The 18,795-nt window shown below is 44.9% G+C and overlaps 1 protein-coding gene across 4 annotated transcripts in view; it reads left to right on the forward strand.

The window, feature by feature from the left end:
- The window catches only part of SPEF2 (sperm flagellar 2), a 134,738-nt gene that overhangs the window by 32,312 nt on the left and 83,631 nt on the right, over positions 1-18,795 (forward strand). For all 4 annotated transcript variants that reach the window (XM_048504145.1, XM_048504146.1, XM_048504149.1 and 1 more), the window contains exons 10-14: positions 5,615-5,771; positions 10,581-10,800; positions 13,104-13,237; positions 15,346-15,409; positions 16,624-16,691. In XM_048504145.1, the coding sequence (XP_048360102.1) occupies positions 5,615-5,771; positions 10,581-10,800; positions 13,104-13,237; positions 15,346-15,409; positions 16,624-16,691 (643 nt within the window). The remainder of the gene's footprint in view (positions 1-5,614; positions 5,772-10,580; positions 10,801-13,103; positions 13,238-15,345; positions 15,410-16,623; positions 16,692-18,795) is intronic.

Raw genomic sequence — 18,795 nt, forward strand, 5'->3', positions numbered from 1 at the left:
GCACCTGCCATTCCTTCCTGGCTGATTCTTGGTGTGGGAGACCCATACTCACCTCCTTGCCGTGCTCATTGTCTCACTACCTTTTGTTGAAGACTGGCTATAGTACAGGAGCCAAACCTTTTACTTATCTTGTTGATTCGTTTGGCAGAGGTGCTGAGGAAAGGTGTCTGGGTAGTCATAGCAGAAGCGCTGGGTTAGATCCATCACCAGTGTTCCGCTTGTGCCAGAGCTTTTGTGGAAGCAGAATTCAAGAAAATGACTCAGCTAAATATAAGAGCCAGTATGATGTGGTGGTTAAGAACGGTGGACTCTAATTTGGAGAACTGGGTTTGATTCCCCACTCCTGGTAAGAGTGCAGGACTCTTATCTGGTGAACTGGATTTGTTTCCTTGCTCCTACACATGAAGCCTGCTGGGGTGATCTTGGGCTAGTCACATTTCATTCCAAACTCTCTCAGCCACACCTACCTCACAAGGTGCCTGTTGTGGGGAGAGGAAGGGAAAGGATTTTGTAAGCTGCTTGGAGTCTCCTGACAGGAGAGAAAGATGGAGTATAAATCCAAGCTGTTCTTCTTCTAAGTCAGGGGTCCCCAAGGTAATCCCTGTGGGCTCCACTGTGCCCTCAACCCCTTTCCTCATGGCCATTGTTGGAAGCAGGTGGAGCCAAGTATGGCTTTTGGCCAGCAAGGTTTTTGATTGACTATTGGAAATTTGGTTGGCTGTGCAGATTTTTAAAAAAGATTGCTTTGGCCGCAGCAGCCACCACAGCACAAGCATCGCCACTGGGTGAGTGAAGTTAAGCTGTGGAAATAATTTTGCGGCTGGCTCCACCTCCTGCAGCAGCCATTTTGTTGCCGTGCCCACCATTCCACGCCAGAACACTCAGCGTCCCTGCAGGTTCAAAAAGGTTTGTGCTAAGGGGTGTTTTTGCTTTCGTAAGATTTTGTGCAACCAATTTATAGGAGATGCATCACACAGGGAGGCAAGTGCTGGGTATTATGCAAGATCTTTCACAAGTAGAACTGCACTGAGTTCATTTGCACTGCTGGCTGGTGCTAGCCAGGTGGACCAGAGTCAAGGCAGGAAACAAGCAAAGGCATAGTCCAGGCTCAGGGCATAGGTAGAAGATCAGGTAGGCAGGCTGAGAGCCGGAGGGCAGATAGAGACTCGGCACGTGGAGCTTACCAGAAAGTACACTTATTGCATCTAGGCAGAGCCAAGCCCGAGGCAAGCCTGAGGCAGGGTTCATATAGGAAGTCTTGGCTAAAGAAGAGAAGAAGGGAAGAGTTTGGATTTATACCCCACTTTTCTCTACTGTAAGGAGACCAGAGGTGTAGCTAGGGAAAATGGAGCCTGGTGCAGAATCTGAGTTTTGCTGCCCCCCCCCCCCATATTCATTTGTGTTTTTTGTATTTTTTAGTGCTTATTCAGCTTTTGGCCTTCAGGGGGTGCAGTTTTTAGGCTATCAGCACCAAAAATTCAGGGTATCTTTAGGAGACTCTCCTAATGATACCAGCCAGGTTTGGCAAAGTTTGGTTCGGGGGGTCCAAAGTTATGGACTCTCAAAGGTGTAGCCCCCATCTCCTATTACCTCGTTTTCCCGAATGTAAGACATCCCCTAAAAATAAGACGTAGTAGAGGTTTTGCTGAAGTGCGAAATATAAGGCATCCCCCAAAAGTAAGACATAGCAAAGTTTTTGTTTGGAAGCATGCCCGACGAACAGAACACAGAAAAATAAGACATCCCCTGAAAATAAGACATAGCGCATCTTTGGGAGCAAAAATTAATATAAGACACTGTCTTATATTCGTGTAAACATGGTAGCTGTTGGTTACAGCAGGTGTCTGATTCTCTAGGCATGCACAGAGGGTGTGAATATAATAAACCCTGAGGGTTTACTTTTTGAATTATGATCAGAGGACCCAGTCATTGGCCAGCAAGTACTGTCAGATTGTAACTAGTGCTTATGTAAAATACACGTCTTTTGGAATCAGTGGGACTTGCATGCAGTTGAGGGCTAGAGGCAGTTCTGTCCTCTGTGTGAAAAAGCCAGCCCAGTTTTGGATTTAGATTATTTACTATCCTGTCTTCCCACAACTCAAGCCTCCAAGGCAGCTGGCATAAACATTTCCACAAGCAGAACTGAAGATGAAATCTGAAACAGATTAAAAATAATGAAGCAAATAGTTAAAGCAGGCAAAACAGCGGAATTGAACAGCAGGTATGAACAGCAGGCTGGGCATCTGCCGAACTGCCTGTCTTGAGGAGCTCCTCCCAATAGGATAGATTTGCCCAAGCCCAGAATAGAATGGAGACCAAACTCATATGCCAGGAGAGACAGTTCTCATAGCCTGGGTGCCACCAGTGGGAAATGGTGCAGAAGTAACACTGAACAGTGTCTTGGTGTTATGTGGACAAGGTCTGCGTTCTTTCATTCCTCTGCTTCTGCAGAGGAAAGTCAGCTTCTGCCTTCTTCTTATGGTCCAGTGGCGTAAGTCCGAAGCGCAGGCGTGATGGGGGCAATATCATCAACTCCTCCCCTGGTCGTGCCCCTAGACCTCCCCGGGCCGTGCCCCCAGGCGGAACCGCATCCCACCACCGGGGAACACCATAGCAGCCCCCTGCCAGCCGATTCACCCTCTGTTGGGGTAAGTGCTCCAGGGAGGACAAATCCACTGGCAAATCCCTGGACTGCTCCCACTGGCAGATCCCCCCTCCCTTCAGATGGGTCTGTGAGGTTAGTATTCTTCAGGAGCAGCAGTGGCGTAGGAGGTTAAGAGCTTGTGTATCTAATCGGGAGGAACCGGGTTTGATTCCCAGCTCTGCCGCCTGAGCTGTGGAGGCCTATCTGGGGAATTCAGATTAGCCTGTACACTCCCACACACGCCAGCTGGGTGACCTTGGGCTAGTCACAGCTTCTCGGAGCTCTCTCAGCCCCACCTACCTCACAGGGTGTTTGTTGTGAGGGGGGGAAGGGCAAGGAGATTGTAAGCCCCTTTGAGTCTCCTGCAGGAGAGAAAGGGGGGATATAAATCCAAACTCGTCTTCTTCTTCTTCAGTATCCTCCTGCCTCAACATTTATGCTCACATATGGATACGCGTACTACCGTGTTTCCCCGAATATAAGACAGTGTCTTATATTAATTTTTGCTCTCAAAGATGCGCTATGTCTTATTTTCAGGGGATGTCTTATTTTTCTGTGTTCTGTTCGTCGGGCATGCTTCCAAACAAAAACTTTGCTATGTCTTACTTTCAGGGGATGCCTTATCTTTCGCACTTCAGCAAAACCTCTACTATGTCTTATTTTTCGGGGATGTCTTATACTAGGGGAAACAGGGTACTTATTTTCTAAAATGAGACGGTGTTGCAGCTCTGACCTTGGAAGACACACTATGTAATTTGAATGCCATCCTTCCTAATCACAAACTTGTGAGGGCTGATTGGCCACGTTCTTTCCTCCACCACTGTGTAAGCTCGAATAACCTTTATTTCCTATTCTCTGTTTCTGATTTCTTTCCCCCATAGGTATATCCAAATTAAAAAATCTACATTGCTTGCAACAGTGTTAACTGATTCTGATCTTGGAGTGCGAGCAAGTACATAAAGGGAGAGGTGCCCTTTAAGATGTTCCAGTTCTGGAATGTTTACGACTTTAAATGTCAACACCAGCTCTGTGAACTGGACTCAGGGAGGCAGTCAAGTTGGCGCGCTATCTAAGCTACGTGCTCCATTTGGAACCTCTTGTTAATAACATCACGGCCATATTTTGGACCCGTTGAAATGCCTGAGTTCTTAAATTCCCTTACATGAAATTCAAGTAATCATTCTCTCGTAGCAACTGGACAATTAAAACCCTTCCTTCTTTTTCTTTCTCCACTGTACTTCTTCCTATCAAGCTGTCAGTGCCAGAGTCCTTGACAGGTTCTAGTCCCAGTGGCTGAAAAGACACCATGTTTCTTCATATAGAGGATGTGTACCAGGGTGAGATTTGTACTTCAGAAAAGGAGCCAGAGCCAAAGCTCAAATCATAATTTGGAAGACCAAAGATGGCAGACCAGAGCAGGGCATAGACCAGGCAGGGAGACTGACTGTATGGGGGACAGTCTGGAGGCATTTCTCAGTTGTGAATTATATTATCCACGTAGCTGTGTTTCTGGTAACAGGGTGCAATTGGCTGTCCTGGATCACCTGGCCACCAATGATTTTGCACTGCCTGGTCAGACATGCCTACAGTTTCCACCTTCAGTCCAGTGGCCATGGTGACAGAGGGTCTAAAGGAAAAGGAGCTAAACCTTCAGGTCTTCTTCGTATATTCTAGTCCTTTATGCTTCCTTGGTCTAAAAATGGCTTTTAAGCAGCCAACTTCCACAGACAGTGACGCAGCCCCCCTTTTGAGGCATCTTAGAAGCTGGGCACGGCTGAGGAGAGAAAAGCTAGAAATGACTCATGAGATGGTTCACTAGAGGCTTACAAGAAGTTTTGCCTACAAGAAGTCAATCCATGCTGGTAGCCTTCCTTTAGGCTCTCTGGGAAATCCTTGTTCTTTGGAACCATTTGGCAGCCACTTCTTTACAGGATAAGAGAGTAGTGGTCCCCTTCCTGGTGAAAGGACAATGATTGGCCTGGCTGAGCATATAGAGCAGGGGTCCAGGCACCGTGGTACCTGCTGACACCTTTCCTGGGGCCCACCAAGTGTTTTTAGAAGGTGGATGGAACCAGGGTGAGCACTTGCCCAGCTGAGGTTCTGATTGCTGGCGGAGAGTCCACCACTGTTAGTAAAGGACTTCTCTGCATGGAATGAATGAGCCCATGCCATCTTGGGAAGTGGGTGAGAGAAAGGTCATTTAAACAGCCTTAAATATATTTATAACCAGATTGAGCTGTCTTGGAGGTTTCAGGGGAAAGGACACAGCAGAGCTCTACGAGAAGGCTAGATTAACTTGCTCATCACAAAGACGTTCATGAAACCTGCCCAAAGATGTGTTGCTGCATTAACGATGTTGGTTTCACATTTGTTACTGGCCTAGTGAAAATATGGGTCTGGATACTACCAGCTTTTTTGGTGGTGAAAGGAGAGTCTACTGGCTGTGCAGATAATGTTTTAGTGGAAGCTGCCTCCACAGTGTTGGTTTTATTCCGGGGGTCTGCAACCTGTGGCTCTCCAGATGTTCATGGACCATGCTGGCAGGGGCTGATGGAAATTGTAGTCCATGAACATCTGGAGAGCCACAGGTTGCAGACCCCTGTTTCATTCACTCTCACTCATTTTTCCCAGCGTGTTTTTTACATTACTCCCCTTTTTCCTTGCACCTCAGCTTCCTCTGTTTTTGTGGCTCCTGTCTCCCGTGGCAACCATGTTATGGTTCCACCCACCACCCTGTCAGAATACCAGAGGTGACTGTAGGTTCAAAAAGGTTGGGAACCCTCAGTATAGAGCAATTGGTGGTGTGGGGAGGATGCCTAGAGTGCACGTTGGGTCTTCTTTTTAGAGCGATTCATGTTTCAGTGTGTTCCTTCTTGTTGCATATGTGATGTTTTGTTATTGATCCCTCCTTTTAAAAAAGCACGATCCAATCTATTTGACCACAGGTTTCCTTTTGCTTATTTCCCACAGCTTAATCCCAGCAAAACTGATGAGTGAGTGGAAGGAACTGTTCTTAAAAGGACTGCCAATTCACGACCCACCTGTGATCGACTTTTTGCCGAGTGACCTTACTCCTCCACTTGAAAAAATGAGTTTTCTAGATGAAAAAAATTATGATGAATATAAGGTACTCCCCACTGATACGGCCTAGTGGAAGACCATAAAAAACGGCTTGTAGAAAATATTGCCCGTGACGGCCACCCGTTGGCCGGGATGCTGCGTAGGTTTGATTGACGGCTCATTGTTAGAATTTTAGTGCACATTTTCGCATGGTTCAATGTACTTCGTTCATATTCTGTTTTTCTTGGACTAGATGGTGCATCAGATCACGGCCATTTTGGAAGGTTGTGCCATCATGATTTTAAACATTTTTGTTTGGCCAAAAGTACTGTAATGTCAGTATGTAAGACCATCAAAGTTACGATAAGACCACCGAGAGCGCTACCTTTTAAGCAGATGCTAAACTGTTGTACATTCCGCTGTGCCAGAAAATGTAACAACTTCAGAACTGAATTAAAAATAAAAACTGTGTCTCCCAATATGAGTAGTGTTGTTTCATATACGCTTGGTATCTGATTAACAGTTAGTTAGTAGATCAGTACTTATCTAGTCAGATTCTTGGTATTTTGAGTTCAGCTAATTTTAATATCATGACTTATAAGGTGATTCTGAGAAACTGCTGTTGTTCTTATCTCTATAGGGATCTTACGTGAAACCCATAGCTAGAGTACGTGATGTCTCTTGAAAATAGGCTACTATTATAAAACTGCATGCGAAATACCGGTCTCTTCTGATAATGGTTTTGTGTAGTTACTCCCCAAATTTCACCATTATCAGTTGGACTCTGTTGGTCGAAAGGATTTTTCCTTTTGGTTTTGGAATCTTGTCTATTTTGAGTCTCTGATACGCCTTCTCTGCGAATGGGTTCTTTTTTCGTCTTGTTAGGGAAATGATTACCACATCTTTATGTTCTCTTTTTGCCCACATCCTGAATTTGGTACATTTTATTTTTGTGTTACAAAGTAAAACTTTCTTATGAGTTGGTGGAGTGAAGTCTTACATTATTTTTGTATTAATTCATTCTTTAAGGTTTTACTTTTGCGTGAAAGTGGTTTTCTTTGTTTATATAAATGGTTTATTGTCTTGAATGTGGCTTTCCTTGGAAAAACAAAGTTGTTTTTTTTTAGTTGGGGGGTGCAGATGCCACTTAATTCTGGCATCTTGTTATTGGTAGTATATGAGAGTTGACTATTGTTGAATTGCCACCATAAAATCAGTAGGTACATTCCTGTTGTTCAGTAGGCTTGGGCCCACTCTACATATTACCAATTTATCATGGTCGCTACTTTCCCTGTGTCTAGATTACCTGCCAAACTGATCAGGTCTGGATGCAGTAATCAAGAGGTATAAGCAGATTCTCTTTGGGTGAATCACATGAGTCTGGTCTGTCCCAAAGAAATGCGGTACAGATGTGGTTATGTCTGCATGACAGTTACAGCATGTGATTGAGCCATGTAGAAATGGCAAATGTGGTATGGTATATTTGATTGATCTACCGCCCTCCCCTGAAGGGCTCAGGTGACATCCAGATTATTTGTGATCTAGGAATGCAGAAGGGAAATTTCACAGATGCCGTCAAATCTATGTGAGACATTCTTCTGTTGACTTCTCTCCAGTTTGCTGTCATTCCAGTTTTTAAGCTGTGAAATAGTAAACATCTATGCTTCTCCATTCTGGAAAGCATGGCTGAAATAGAAGACCACACAGTGAGTGAAAAGCCTTCCTTACTATTGCAGTACAAGGCAAAAATGGTGAATGGGCAAGTCTGCACACACAGAAGCGTCATGTTCGCTCTTTGAATTCTGTGAGTGTTGTGATTAACCTATCAACATTAAAAGATAAGGAAATCATCGCAACCTCAGAGTCATCTCATGTGGAGCAATTAAAAAAAATTGCCCTTTCTTTTTATGAATTGTGGATATTAGTACTGTTCTTATGTTTTTTACTTTTCTTCCAAGCAGTTGTTTCCATTTTTGTATGTATGAACATACCGTTCTATCACATCACTATCAGTAGAAGATCTGCTACTTTCAAATTAATTCCTTGCATCTGTAGTTTTTAAAAACATACCTGCCTCGGCCCTGCTGTATCTGAACTTGTAAGCAGCAAATTGTTGTACACGGGTGATGTGTATGAATGGGACCACACGAGCATTGAAATGAGCATCTTCATTCAAATGTGATTCAGTACCAGCTGCGAGAGTTGATTTGGGGTGCTTGTCTAATACCTGTGTCCATTGTTGATTTGGAGTGCTTGTCTAATACTTGTCAAATCCCCTGCAGTCTTTTCTTTACTAAACACACACAAGTTGGATTTTCCTTGCTATTTTACTATCTTTTAAAGCGAAGACTCCAAACCAGTTTCTCAAACATAGTAATATATCTACTCCATCTTGTCCTGTGTGCTGTGTGCTGTGCGGCACAGAATACTAAAACGAATATGTGGTTTTGTTGTGCCATTCGTAATCTTGATTCCACAGATTTCATGTTTAAAAATAGATTGGTAGAGTTCCCCCTCCAGCCAGTGTCTCAAGAGTCAGAAGTAAAAAAACGATGACCAGAGTCTCTCACTACTTGCCTTGGCTTTACATACAGAAGATCTCAGGTTTGATTCCCAGCATCTCCAGTTTTAAAGAATTTGGTTGTAGGTGATGTGAAAAACCTCAGCCTGAGACAATGGAGAGCTGTTGGTCTAAGCCAGGGGTCTTCAAACTATGGCCCTCCAGATGTTCATAGACTACAATTCCCATGAGCCCTACCACTTGGCCATGCTGGTAGAGGCTGATGGGAATTGTAGTCCATGAACATCTGGAGGGCCATAGTTTGAAGACCCCTGGTCTAAGCAGACAGTACCAAGATTGATATACCAATGGTCTGACTCTGTGCAGCATCAGGTGTTTGAGCTCTTACTATTCTTACTCTAATATTTACAGAACATAACTGACAGGTCAGTTGACCATTTAGACGAAGGCACTTTTGCACATGCAGAATAATGCACATTCAATCCACTTTCACAATTGTTTGCAAGTGGATTTTGCTGTTCCGCACAGTAACATCCAGCTGCAAAAGTGCATTGGAAGTGGACTGAAAGTGCATTATTCCGTATGTGCGAAAGTGCCCTAGGTGGGCAGCCATAACAGTGCACACAAATGCCGTCTAGGTCATGCATTTCTGTCTTCCTTGCTTCTTCTGCCTGAATGCCTGTGAACATTTCCTGTAAATCCTCTACTCCTTTGCCAGCATCTAAGAATATTTGGGTGCTGTGTGGTTTCCGGGCTGTATGGCCGTGTTCTAGCAGCATTCTCTCCTGACGTTTCGCCTGCATCTGTGGCTGGCATCTTCAGAGGATCATCTTCAGATGATCCTCTGAAGATGCCAGCCACAGATGCAGGCGAAACGTCAGGAGAGAATGCTGCTAGAACACGGCCATACAGCCCGGAAACCACACAGCACCCAAGTGATTCCGGCCGTGAAAGCCTTCGACAATACATCTAAGAATATCTTTTAGCAAGTGTATAAATATACTTTTTTTATCTACTAGTTCACCTTTGAACCATTTTAAGAAGTTTAGTTGATTCATATTAATTTTTCCACATGCCCAGCAGAAGAAGTCCAAGAATAGCATGATGTGAAGAGATAGGAAATTGTCGTTCGGCCACTATGCAAGGATGTTTTCACACACCATTTGATGAAACTCCATGTCAAAAGATAGTGAAAAACAAGTTCCTACTACTTTATTTTTTATCAATGTGCTAGCTCTGGCCCCTTCCACACACACAAAATAATGCATTTTCAAACCACTTTCACAACTGTTTGCAAGTAGATTTTGCTATTCTGCACAGCTTCAAAGAGTACTGAAAGCAGTTTGAAAGTGCATTATTTTGCATCTGCGGAATGAGCCTCTGATTCACACCATTGTTGTTTATATTGCACAGATGTAGACGTTTCTCTACCTGGTAAAACATTTTGCTGAATCTGATTTCTCACTAAGCCCTCTCAAACTACTGTAAGGAAAAAAAAAACTGGTGGCAATCTGATATAAAATACCTTCATCCACTTGATGAATTGCTTCAAAATGGCTTTTTATCTTTCCAGAGATGGGTCTTTTTTAGCTGTAGTAAGGACACAAAGTGTCTGTTTTGCTGACCATTAATTTGTCTCCATGACTTAGAAATAATTCCGTTACCTGTAGCTTCTCCAGATAGCTCGAGGATACCCCATCAGCCCCTCCCACCATGGCCAATTGGCCATGGTGACAGGGGCTGATGGGAATTGTAGTCCATGACCATCTGGAGAGCCGCAGGTGGCAGACCCCTGGCAAATGGTTCAAAAGTACATAGACCTTCTCCAGTCCCTTTGATAACTATTGGTAAATCACCATCAAGATTCTTGCATTAAACAGAGTGCTTAAGAGATGCAGCCAAGTTTCTGTGTGTCTCCTGGGATACATGCCAGTGAGGTGTAGTGGTTAATAGTGGCAGACTCTATTCTGGAGTCTGATTCCCCATCCCACCCCTTCACATTAATAGTGGACTCTAACCTGGATAACCAGGTTTGTATCCCCACTCTCATACACGAAGCCTGCTTTGTGACCTGGGGCACAGTTCTCTGAACTTTCTCAGCCCATCTGCCTCGCAAGGTATCTGTTGTGGGGAGGGGAAGGAAAGTTGGTTGTAAGTTTCTTTGAGACTCCTTAAAGGTAGAGGAAAGTGGGGTATAAAAGCCACCTCTTCTTCTACTTCTTCAACTTACTCCAGTGGGACTTGCTGCTCAATGAAGATTCAGACAATTGCCACCTTAATTTTTTTTTGACCTTCTACCGCTTTGCAAGGGGGAGAAAAGTGCTCAGTTCTATTTTGTTGTTTGTCTCACTGCAGAGTATGACAGGAGAATGGTACCCTCCAGAGGACATCAGTGCAAATAAACCTCCACCCAACAACCCGATACTGGGTCATGTGATTTATCGAATGATGAGCATGGTCTATCCCCCGGAACCGGAGCCACCTCCACCTGTGATTTCTCCATTTCCTCTCAAGGGATGTATTTTGGGGAAGCTCTGTAGTGGGAAAACCACCTGTCTCAACTTCCTGGAAAAAGGTAGAGCTTGTTCTTTTTCTGGAAAATAGTATTTCTATACCAGTGGTTCTCAACCTGGGGGTCAGGATCCCTTTGGGGGTCAAACGACCCTTTCACAGTGGTCGGCTAAGGCTCTCTCCATCAGTGTTCTCCGTCTGTAATATGGATAAATGTTAGGGTTGGGGGTCACCACAACATGAGGAACTGTATTAAAGGGTCGTGTCATTAGGAAGGTTGAGAACCACTGTTCTGTCTCTTCCTTGTGTGCTCTATAGAAAAATGGTTCAGAGGGTAGCCGTGCTGGTCTGCAGTAGAGCAGCTAGAATTAGTCCAACAAGCTTTTGAGGGGTATGAACTTTTGGTAGAGTCAAAGCTCCTTTTGTCAGAACTATTCCAACATCTGTAATTGGTGGCTACAAGTTTATTGCAAGTGTAAAGCAATTGTAACACTTGGTAGCTCAGAAAGCTGTGTTCTATCCCATGAAAGCGTATGCTTCAATAAATGTTTGTCTTTAAGGAGTCCTGTGGCGCAGAGTGGTAAACTGCAGTACTGCAGTCAAAACTCTGTTCATGACCTGAGTTCAATCCTGACAGAAGTCAGTTTCATGTAACTGGCTCAAGGTTGACTCCGCCTTCCAAGATCGGTAAATGAATATCTACCTTGCTGGGGTAAAGTGTAGATGACTGGGGAAGGCAATGACAAACACTCCAAAAACATAGGGAGGGGGTCTCATTGGCACCGACCCCCTCAGTTCGCAGCCTGGGGGTCCACCTGGATTCGTCTCTTTCAATGGAGACCCAGGTGGCCCATGTAACCCGGGTCGCATTTTTCCATCTTCGCCAGGCCCGGCGACTGGCCCCCTTCCTCTCCCAAGCGGATCTGGCCACAGTGGTCCATGCAACGGTCACCTCCAGACTAGACGATTGCAACTCGCTCTACACGGGCCTTCCCTTGCGACTGATCCGGAAATTAAAACTGGTCCAGCATGCGGCGGCACACTTGCTCACGGGCGGTGCCTTTAGAGATCACATCATGCCCGTGTTGCGTCGCCTGCACTGGCTCCCAGCTGAGTTCGGATCGCCTTCAAGGTATTGGTTTTAACCTTTAAGGCCTTGCACGGCCTGGGACCCTCATACCTACGAGACCGTCTGGCCCCATTTGTCCCATCGCCGGTCCCTGCGTTCAGCAGAGAGGCCAACTTGCTGGTAATCCCCGCCTCTATGATGCGCGCTGGTTTCTACTAGGGCCAGGGCTTTATGGCCCTGGCCCTGCCTGGTGGAATGCTCTCCCTTCAGCTGTCCGGGCCCTGCGGGATCTCAATGAGTTCCGCAGGGCCTGTAAGACCGAGCTGTTCCACCGGGCCTTTGGTGAGACCAGCCGCTGATGTGGGTGCCCGAAACAGCCTAAGAAATATTCTTAGACCCACTGGCGGAGGAGCAAACCTACTGCCATACGGCCCTCCCGACAATGACGTCAGCTTCCCTGTGCTACTGTGATCTCTGCTGTTGTAATGGGCAGCCCAAGGGTGTGGAGCAGGACTCTGTGCCTCAGGGGTAGGGAACCTGCGGCTCTCCAGATGTTCAGGAACTACAATTCCCATCAGCCTCTGTCAGCATGGCCAATTGGCCATGCTGACAGAGGCTGATGGGAATTGTAGTTCCTGAACATCTGGAGAGCCGCAGGTTCCCTACCCCTGGGCTAGGGGGAGGAGCAAGTGCTAGTTGACACCTTCCCAGCCATTGCCCTCTTGCACCAGTGCCCCGGGCTTAGGACTTAATGCCACCATTAAGCCCAATGAGGGCTTCACGACGATGGGGAGAGACTTCTTGTGTTTCAAGCCTCCTCATCCTGTTGGGAAGTCTCCATGGAAGTGGCAGGCCAGCATGGCTGCAGTGCCACAGGCAGGCGCCTGGCCCATTGGATGGGGCTGCAAGTGAAACTGATTGTACTATCCCATCTATCCTATCTGAGATCGACCTCCAAAGCTGCTGTGATACATTGGTAGGTTCTGGTCCACCATTTGCGAATAATTACCTCAGAACAAACCCACCAGAGACTTGTTCTATGTGCATCCCACTGGAACTGGGGGTAGTTCCAGTGGGATGCACATAGAACAAGTCTCTGGTGGGTTTGTTCTAATCTAAGGTAATTATTCGCAAATGGTGGAACTAAGGGTGGAACTAAGGTGGAGGTGGAACTAAGGCTAGTTCCACCAGCGAACATCTCCGTTCTTCCTAAAGCTACACGGTCAGCACTTCATAATGCTCACTGGTATTTTGTGACATTGTCCTAAAATGGTGCCGGACGCTTTTCCTTCTGTCAGCTTGCAACACCCTGCCATTGTGTATGGACCAGTTGATCTCCGAGGCCATCGACGCCTACCATCAAAAAGAACTGGGGAGCGCGACTTGTGAGGATCTAGAGAGAACGGAGGACGCTCCCTTAAGTCAAATCGAGGTAAGTGAACATTTTGCTTTCGTCTTTAAAAGCATTGAGAGCTGCCAGCTCCTTTGGGAGAGGGGCTGTGGCCTAGTGGAAGAGCCTCTGTTTTGCATGCGGAAAGTCCCAAGTTCAATCCCTGCCATCTCCAGTTAAAAAGACCAGGCCAGAGGTGATGTGAAAGGCTTCTAGCTGAGATCCTGAAGAGCTGCTGCCCGTCTGAGTAGACCAGGGGTCTGGAACCTGAGGCTCTTCAGATGTTCATGGACTACAATTCCCACCAATTGGCCATGCTGGCAGGGTCTGATGGGATTTGTAGTCCATGAACATCTGGAAAGCCGCAGGTTGCAGACCCCCTGGAATAGACAATATTGACCTTGATGGACAGATTGTCTGACTCAGTATATGGCAGCTTCATGTGTGATTATGAGGACTTCCAAAGGATTTCTTGCAGTCGCTGTTCTAGCTATGGTGTCCTGTTGGTTTCCACTGTCGGCCACGACACATATTGCTAGCTCCGCTCTGAGGCAGTTTGGTAACAAAAATGGGAATATCCAAATGGTACCCACTGCGTACAAAGGAACATAGGGCACAACCTTCTCTGAAAATCTCCTGCATACGTCTCAGTGGGTTGCATGTACGCGGCCGTGAACTTGCTGGTTTCATTGACACAAAACCAGCAAGGCTCCAAAGTAAATGGTACACTGTGGGTTGGATACATCTGTTTTCAACTCGACTGCTGCTCATCAGGACTGAAATCTACTCCCTCACCTTAATTGGTACTAATGAGTTGGAATTGGTAGTGGCATAGTGGGCAGAATGTTGGACTTGGATCTGAGAGACCCATGTTCAAATCCCCCACTCAGCCCTGGAAGTTTCTTTTGGGGCCAGCCCTGTAAGCTCAACCTAAACTACCTCACAAGGTTGTTATGAAAACAAAATGGAGGAGAGAAGAGTGATATAATCCACTTTGGGGAGAAAAAGCTGGGTACAGTTTAAAGAAATAAAAATGGAAGTGGGTATTTAGTGCTGCTATAGTGGGTATGCCATGGAAGTGGGTATTTAGTGCTGCTATAGTGAAAGAGGGTGGGTCAGAAGAAAGATATCCCTACAGCAAATGTGTAGGTCAGCAATTTTCAGAATTTATGCTTTGGTCTATTGGGAATTACATTTCTTGGCCCCCACCCCCCAAACTGTTTCAAGTTGGGAAAATGGCACTGGGGGAAGGGGGTTTGAAGCTTCTTCTCCACACATGCCTTGGTTCTAATCCAGATCGGGCACCATACACATAAGAACGGAGAACCTACCATTCACAGTAGACTGAATCCAACCTGCTTACTGTGTTCTAGGTGAATCATCCCCTCAAGATTATCTGCTGGTGATCCCCGGCCAAGGGAAATCTGGCTTGCCTCAACCAAAGCCAGGGCCTTTTCTGCCCTGGCCCCCCTCCTGATGGAACGCTTTGTCTGGAGAGACTAGAGCCCTGTGAGATTTAATGCAGTTCTGCAGAGCCTGTAAGACAGAGCTGTTCCACCAGGCATATGGTTGAGGCAACTATGGTGATACATCAATGCCCCCCTCCCTTCTCTTCCCCTCACTTTCCCCCTTTTTTGTCTTTTCTTTTAAAATAATTTCCCTTTCTTCTTTCCCTTTCCTTCCCCGCTTTGCTGATCCTTTTTGCATGAACCTCACTTAAACCCAATGATCTTGAGGCAGCGGGCAAGACGTAGGCATTTACTGTCTGATGGCTGTGATAGTTTTATGCCACTGATTTTAGATTTAGTGCATTTTTAGAGAATGTGTTCTAAGTATTTATTGTGACTGTATGGTTTTAACTGAGGTTATAAATAGCCCTGAGCCTTCCAGGGAAGGGCCATGGAAAGAACTAATGAATAAATAATAAATGAATCTCTAAAATATGTAGAAGTTAAGATTTCCTGGAATTCTTGTTTCTTCCTAGCTTGACAGGACCTTGGTTTGAAGTCTCTTGAGCAAAGGACTCAGTTGTTGTTATGTTCTTGGAGGACTGTATAAAATCCAAAATACTTTTAAAGCAGTGTCTCAAACTCTCTTTCACACTATTAAAGTAACTTTCTGATAGATGGCTTTCCCTCTTCCCAAACAAGGTCATGAAGGCTGCCTCCAAAGCTTCCCTGGTAGCGCTGAAGATTTACGATAATGACAGCAGAGGTAAACAAAAACACAAACTTATACTGGGATTATCTTGTCATTTTGAAATTCAAATGAAAAAAATCAAAAGGGCCTTCTTCTGCCCATTATTTATTTACCTATTTCTATTTTATTATACTTGTACCCTGCCCTGTCTCGGCCAAGACCAGGCTCAAGGTGGCTTACACACATTAATTAAAACATTCGACGATCAATTCAGTAATTTAAAATTAACATTAAAATCCAAACAACACAGATGGCAATATATCGATATCCTGCAACCCAAGCCTATCAAGTGTCCAACTTCCCCTGGCTGACAATCTAATTCTACTTCGACAAGGCAGGGAGAAGAGGGAGTGGAAAGATTGGGGAGGCCAGAAACAAGAACAGATCAATTTATTGTATTTATTGTGTTGTTTTTTTATTCTAAGCCACCTTGAGTTGCTAGGGACAAGGCGGGATATAAATACCAGAAATAAATAAATAAACCAATAGTCTGCCTGTCAAAAGCCGAATGGAACATCTCTGGTTGATTCTGCATAGCACAAATATAATGTCTTTAAGACATTATAAACAGCGTTTAGGGGAAGAACTTCGCACAGATCTCTTTCCCAAAATGACTTAAGCCCGTTATATTCCTCTCTACCCAGGGTTTTCAAAAATTGCTCAACTAGTGATCTTTTTGCAAAATCCCACCCAACACAGCAGGCAGGAGAATCTTCATTCTTCCCACCCGCCAGCTGATTGTCCCTTTCCCTTCCACCTTTTTTTTTAGTGTATGCCGCTATCCACCATATCAGGAAGATTCTGCCCACCCGCCGTTGTACAAGTCCCCCAAGCATGTTTTCTCCCCATGGCAGCAAATATGGCCGCCCTGTCACTCATAGAGCTACAGTAACACATTCATTATTGCCTGGCCATTGCCAGAAAGTCCCCTTTTCTCTTTTTAAATTTTTGTGTGTGTGTTGAACATGCAAAGCTACACATGTGCAGCCAATTGGATTATGGAACGCAAGGTACAAACCTGCATCAGCTGCACAGTAACGGCAGGAAGAGAAGATTGTGCAAAACCAACCTTTTAAAATCATGTGTTTTAAAGGAAATGGCTTGTTTTGAACAGCAGAAGAGTGGAAGGGGGCTTTTGCAGTTTCCTCTAGCAAAGGGCAACATTCCACACAAATTATGGCAATACTAACACATCAAATCTCACGGTAAAAACTGTTTGCTATCCATAGGGTCTGACCAAATGTCAATCTCGATTAGGTCAACAGAGTTGACCGATGAAGCGGACGACTTAACCAGGGTACGTAATTTGATTTTAATTTCCCCAAAGAACAGATCCTAAGGCTGAAGGCAGCTGGGACGTTGAAGGTGGTACAATAGTGGTGTTGTTGCTGATTCCGCACGCACCTGTTTCTTTTCTCCCACGTTTTGTCTCTGTTCAAACTTTAGACATGACTGATTCAAAAGACTTGCAGCCTGCTGGATCAAAATGTTAAGCCAGCTTTTTCAATTTTTTTGACATTACAATTTCGGTACTACTTAGGTGCAAGTTTACGCAAGAGTGTATTGACTGAGGTACATCTAACTGTCCTTCAGCCTAAGGAGACTTCCTCCAATTTATTTCAGGAGGATCGTCATGTTGATCTGCAGTAGAAGAGCTTGATTTGAGTCCAGCGGCATCTTAAGAGACCCCAAGATTTTCAGGGTGTGAACTTTCAAGCTACACAGCCGATGAAGGGAGCTTTGACTCTCAAAAGCATACACCCCAAAAATCTTGTTGGTCTCTAGGAACCAGTGTGGTGTAGTGGTCAAGTGCAGCAGACTCTAATCTGGAAAATAGGGTTTGATTCCCTACTCCTCCTTACGAGCGGCAGACTATTATCTGGTGAATTGGATTTGTTTCCCTGGTCCTCCACATGAAGCCTGCTGGGTGACGTGCAGTTCTCTCAGAACTCAGCCCCATCTACTTCACAAGGTGGGAAGAGGAAGGGAAAAGGAGTTTGCAAGCCGCTTTGCCTTACAGGAGAGAAAGAAGGGTATAAATCCAAACTCTTCTTCTAACGTTCTACTCACTTGAATCCAACTGAAGTGGCTCTTTTTCCATTAGAAAAACTCCTTGAGTTGGAGGAAGATTCTGTAGGTTGGAGGAACCTGTGCCACAAGTAAGGGTGTGGTATGAATGATTTAAGAAATAAGCGTATAAATAAAAAGACTTGGCTGAGTGAAGTGGAAGGACGGGGATAGGATCAGTGTTGGGATTCATATAATTTAACAACCGGTTCCGGTGGTGGGATTCAAATAATTTAACAACTGATTGTTACAAGCACCATTTTAACAACCGGTTCTGCTGAAGTGGTGCGAACCTGCTGAATCCCACCAGTGGATAGGATCCACCTCAGCATGTACACTTCAGGGTCCAATTCCTCTGCCATATTGTCTTCAGAACTCTGAAACAAAGCATTGCCTGTCTGTGGATTATAGTGCGCTCCAGTTCTGTAAACAACTAACAATTCACTCCTCCCCGCCCCCCCCCCCCTTTGACTATGGTTGGGTAACTCAGTGAAAGAACTCTCTTTTTTTGCAGGGGGCAGCCATGTTGGTTTGCTGTTGAACAGAAAGATTTGAGTCCAGTAGCACCTTAAAGACCAACAAGATCTCCAGTGTATAAACTCTCAAGAGTCAAAGGCCCCTTCTGCACATGCAAAATAGTGCGTTTTCAAACCACTTTCACAACTGTTTGCAAGTGGATTTTGCTATTCTGCACAGCTTCAAAGGGCACTGAAAGCAGTTTGAAAGTGCATTATTCTGCATGTGCGGAATGAGCTAAAGTTCCCTTCCTCAGAGCTTTAACTCTTGAAAGCTAATAGCCTGGAAATCTTCTTGGTCTTCTAAAGTCCTACTGGGCTCGACTCTTTCACTATTAATTTTTTTTGCATGTGTTAATGTTCCAGGTTCAGTCCTTGACAAATTCCATTAAAAGAATCTCAAACTGGAGAAGTCTTTGGGAAGCTACTGTAGGTCAAATGTGTTGGGTCAATGGCACCATTGGCTTGACTCGATAGACAGATTTTCCTTTACATTCTTGTACTGTGATGTTTTCTGGTGTTAGAGGATATTTAACTACCTTTTATTTCCTCCTGTCAGCATAATCTTTTCTATCAGCTTGTGCTACTTGATGAACTCGAAGAACACTTTTACCCCTTGATCCTTGTTGGGGTTTTCACTGCATAAAGTACCTAACTTTTACAAGTTTGCAGTTTTCCCCCCGTGGGTATTTTTGTCTCAGGAAAGTTCTTTTATGCAAAATAGGAAAACAGAGCATAATGACAGAAATCTCTTTCATTTAATAACTCTGCTAGGTTACCCATTTCAGCAGCCATCGAACAACTTATTTTTTGCAAGGA

This window comes from Sphaerodactylus townsendi, linkage group LG07, assembly GCF_021028975.2.
Source record: "Sphaerodactylus townsendi isolate TG3544 linkage group LG07, MPM_Stown_v2.3, whole genome shotgun sequence".
NCBI classification, from domain to species: Eukaryota; Metazoa; Chordata; class Lepidosauria; order Squamata; family Sphaerodactylidae; genus Sphaerodactylus; species Sphaerodactylus townsendi.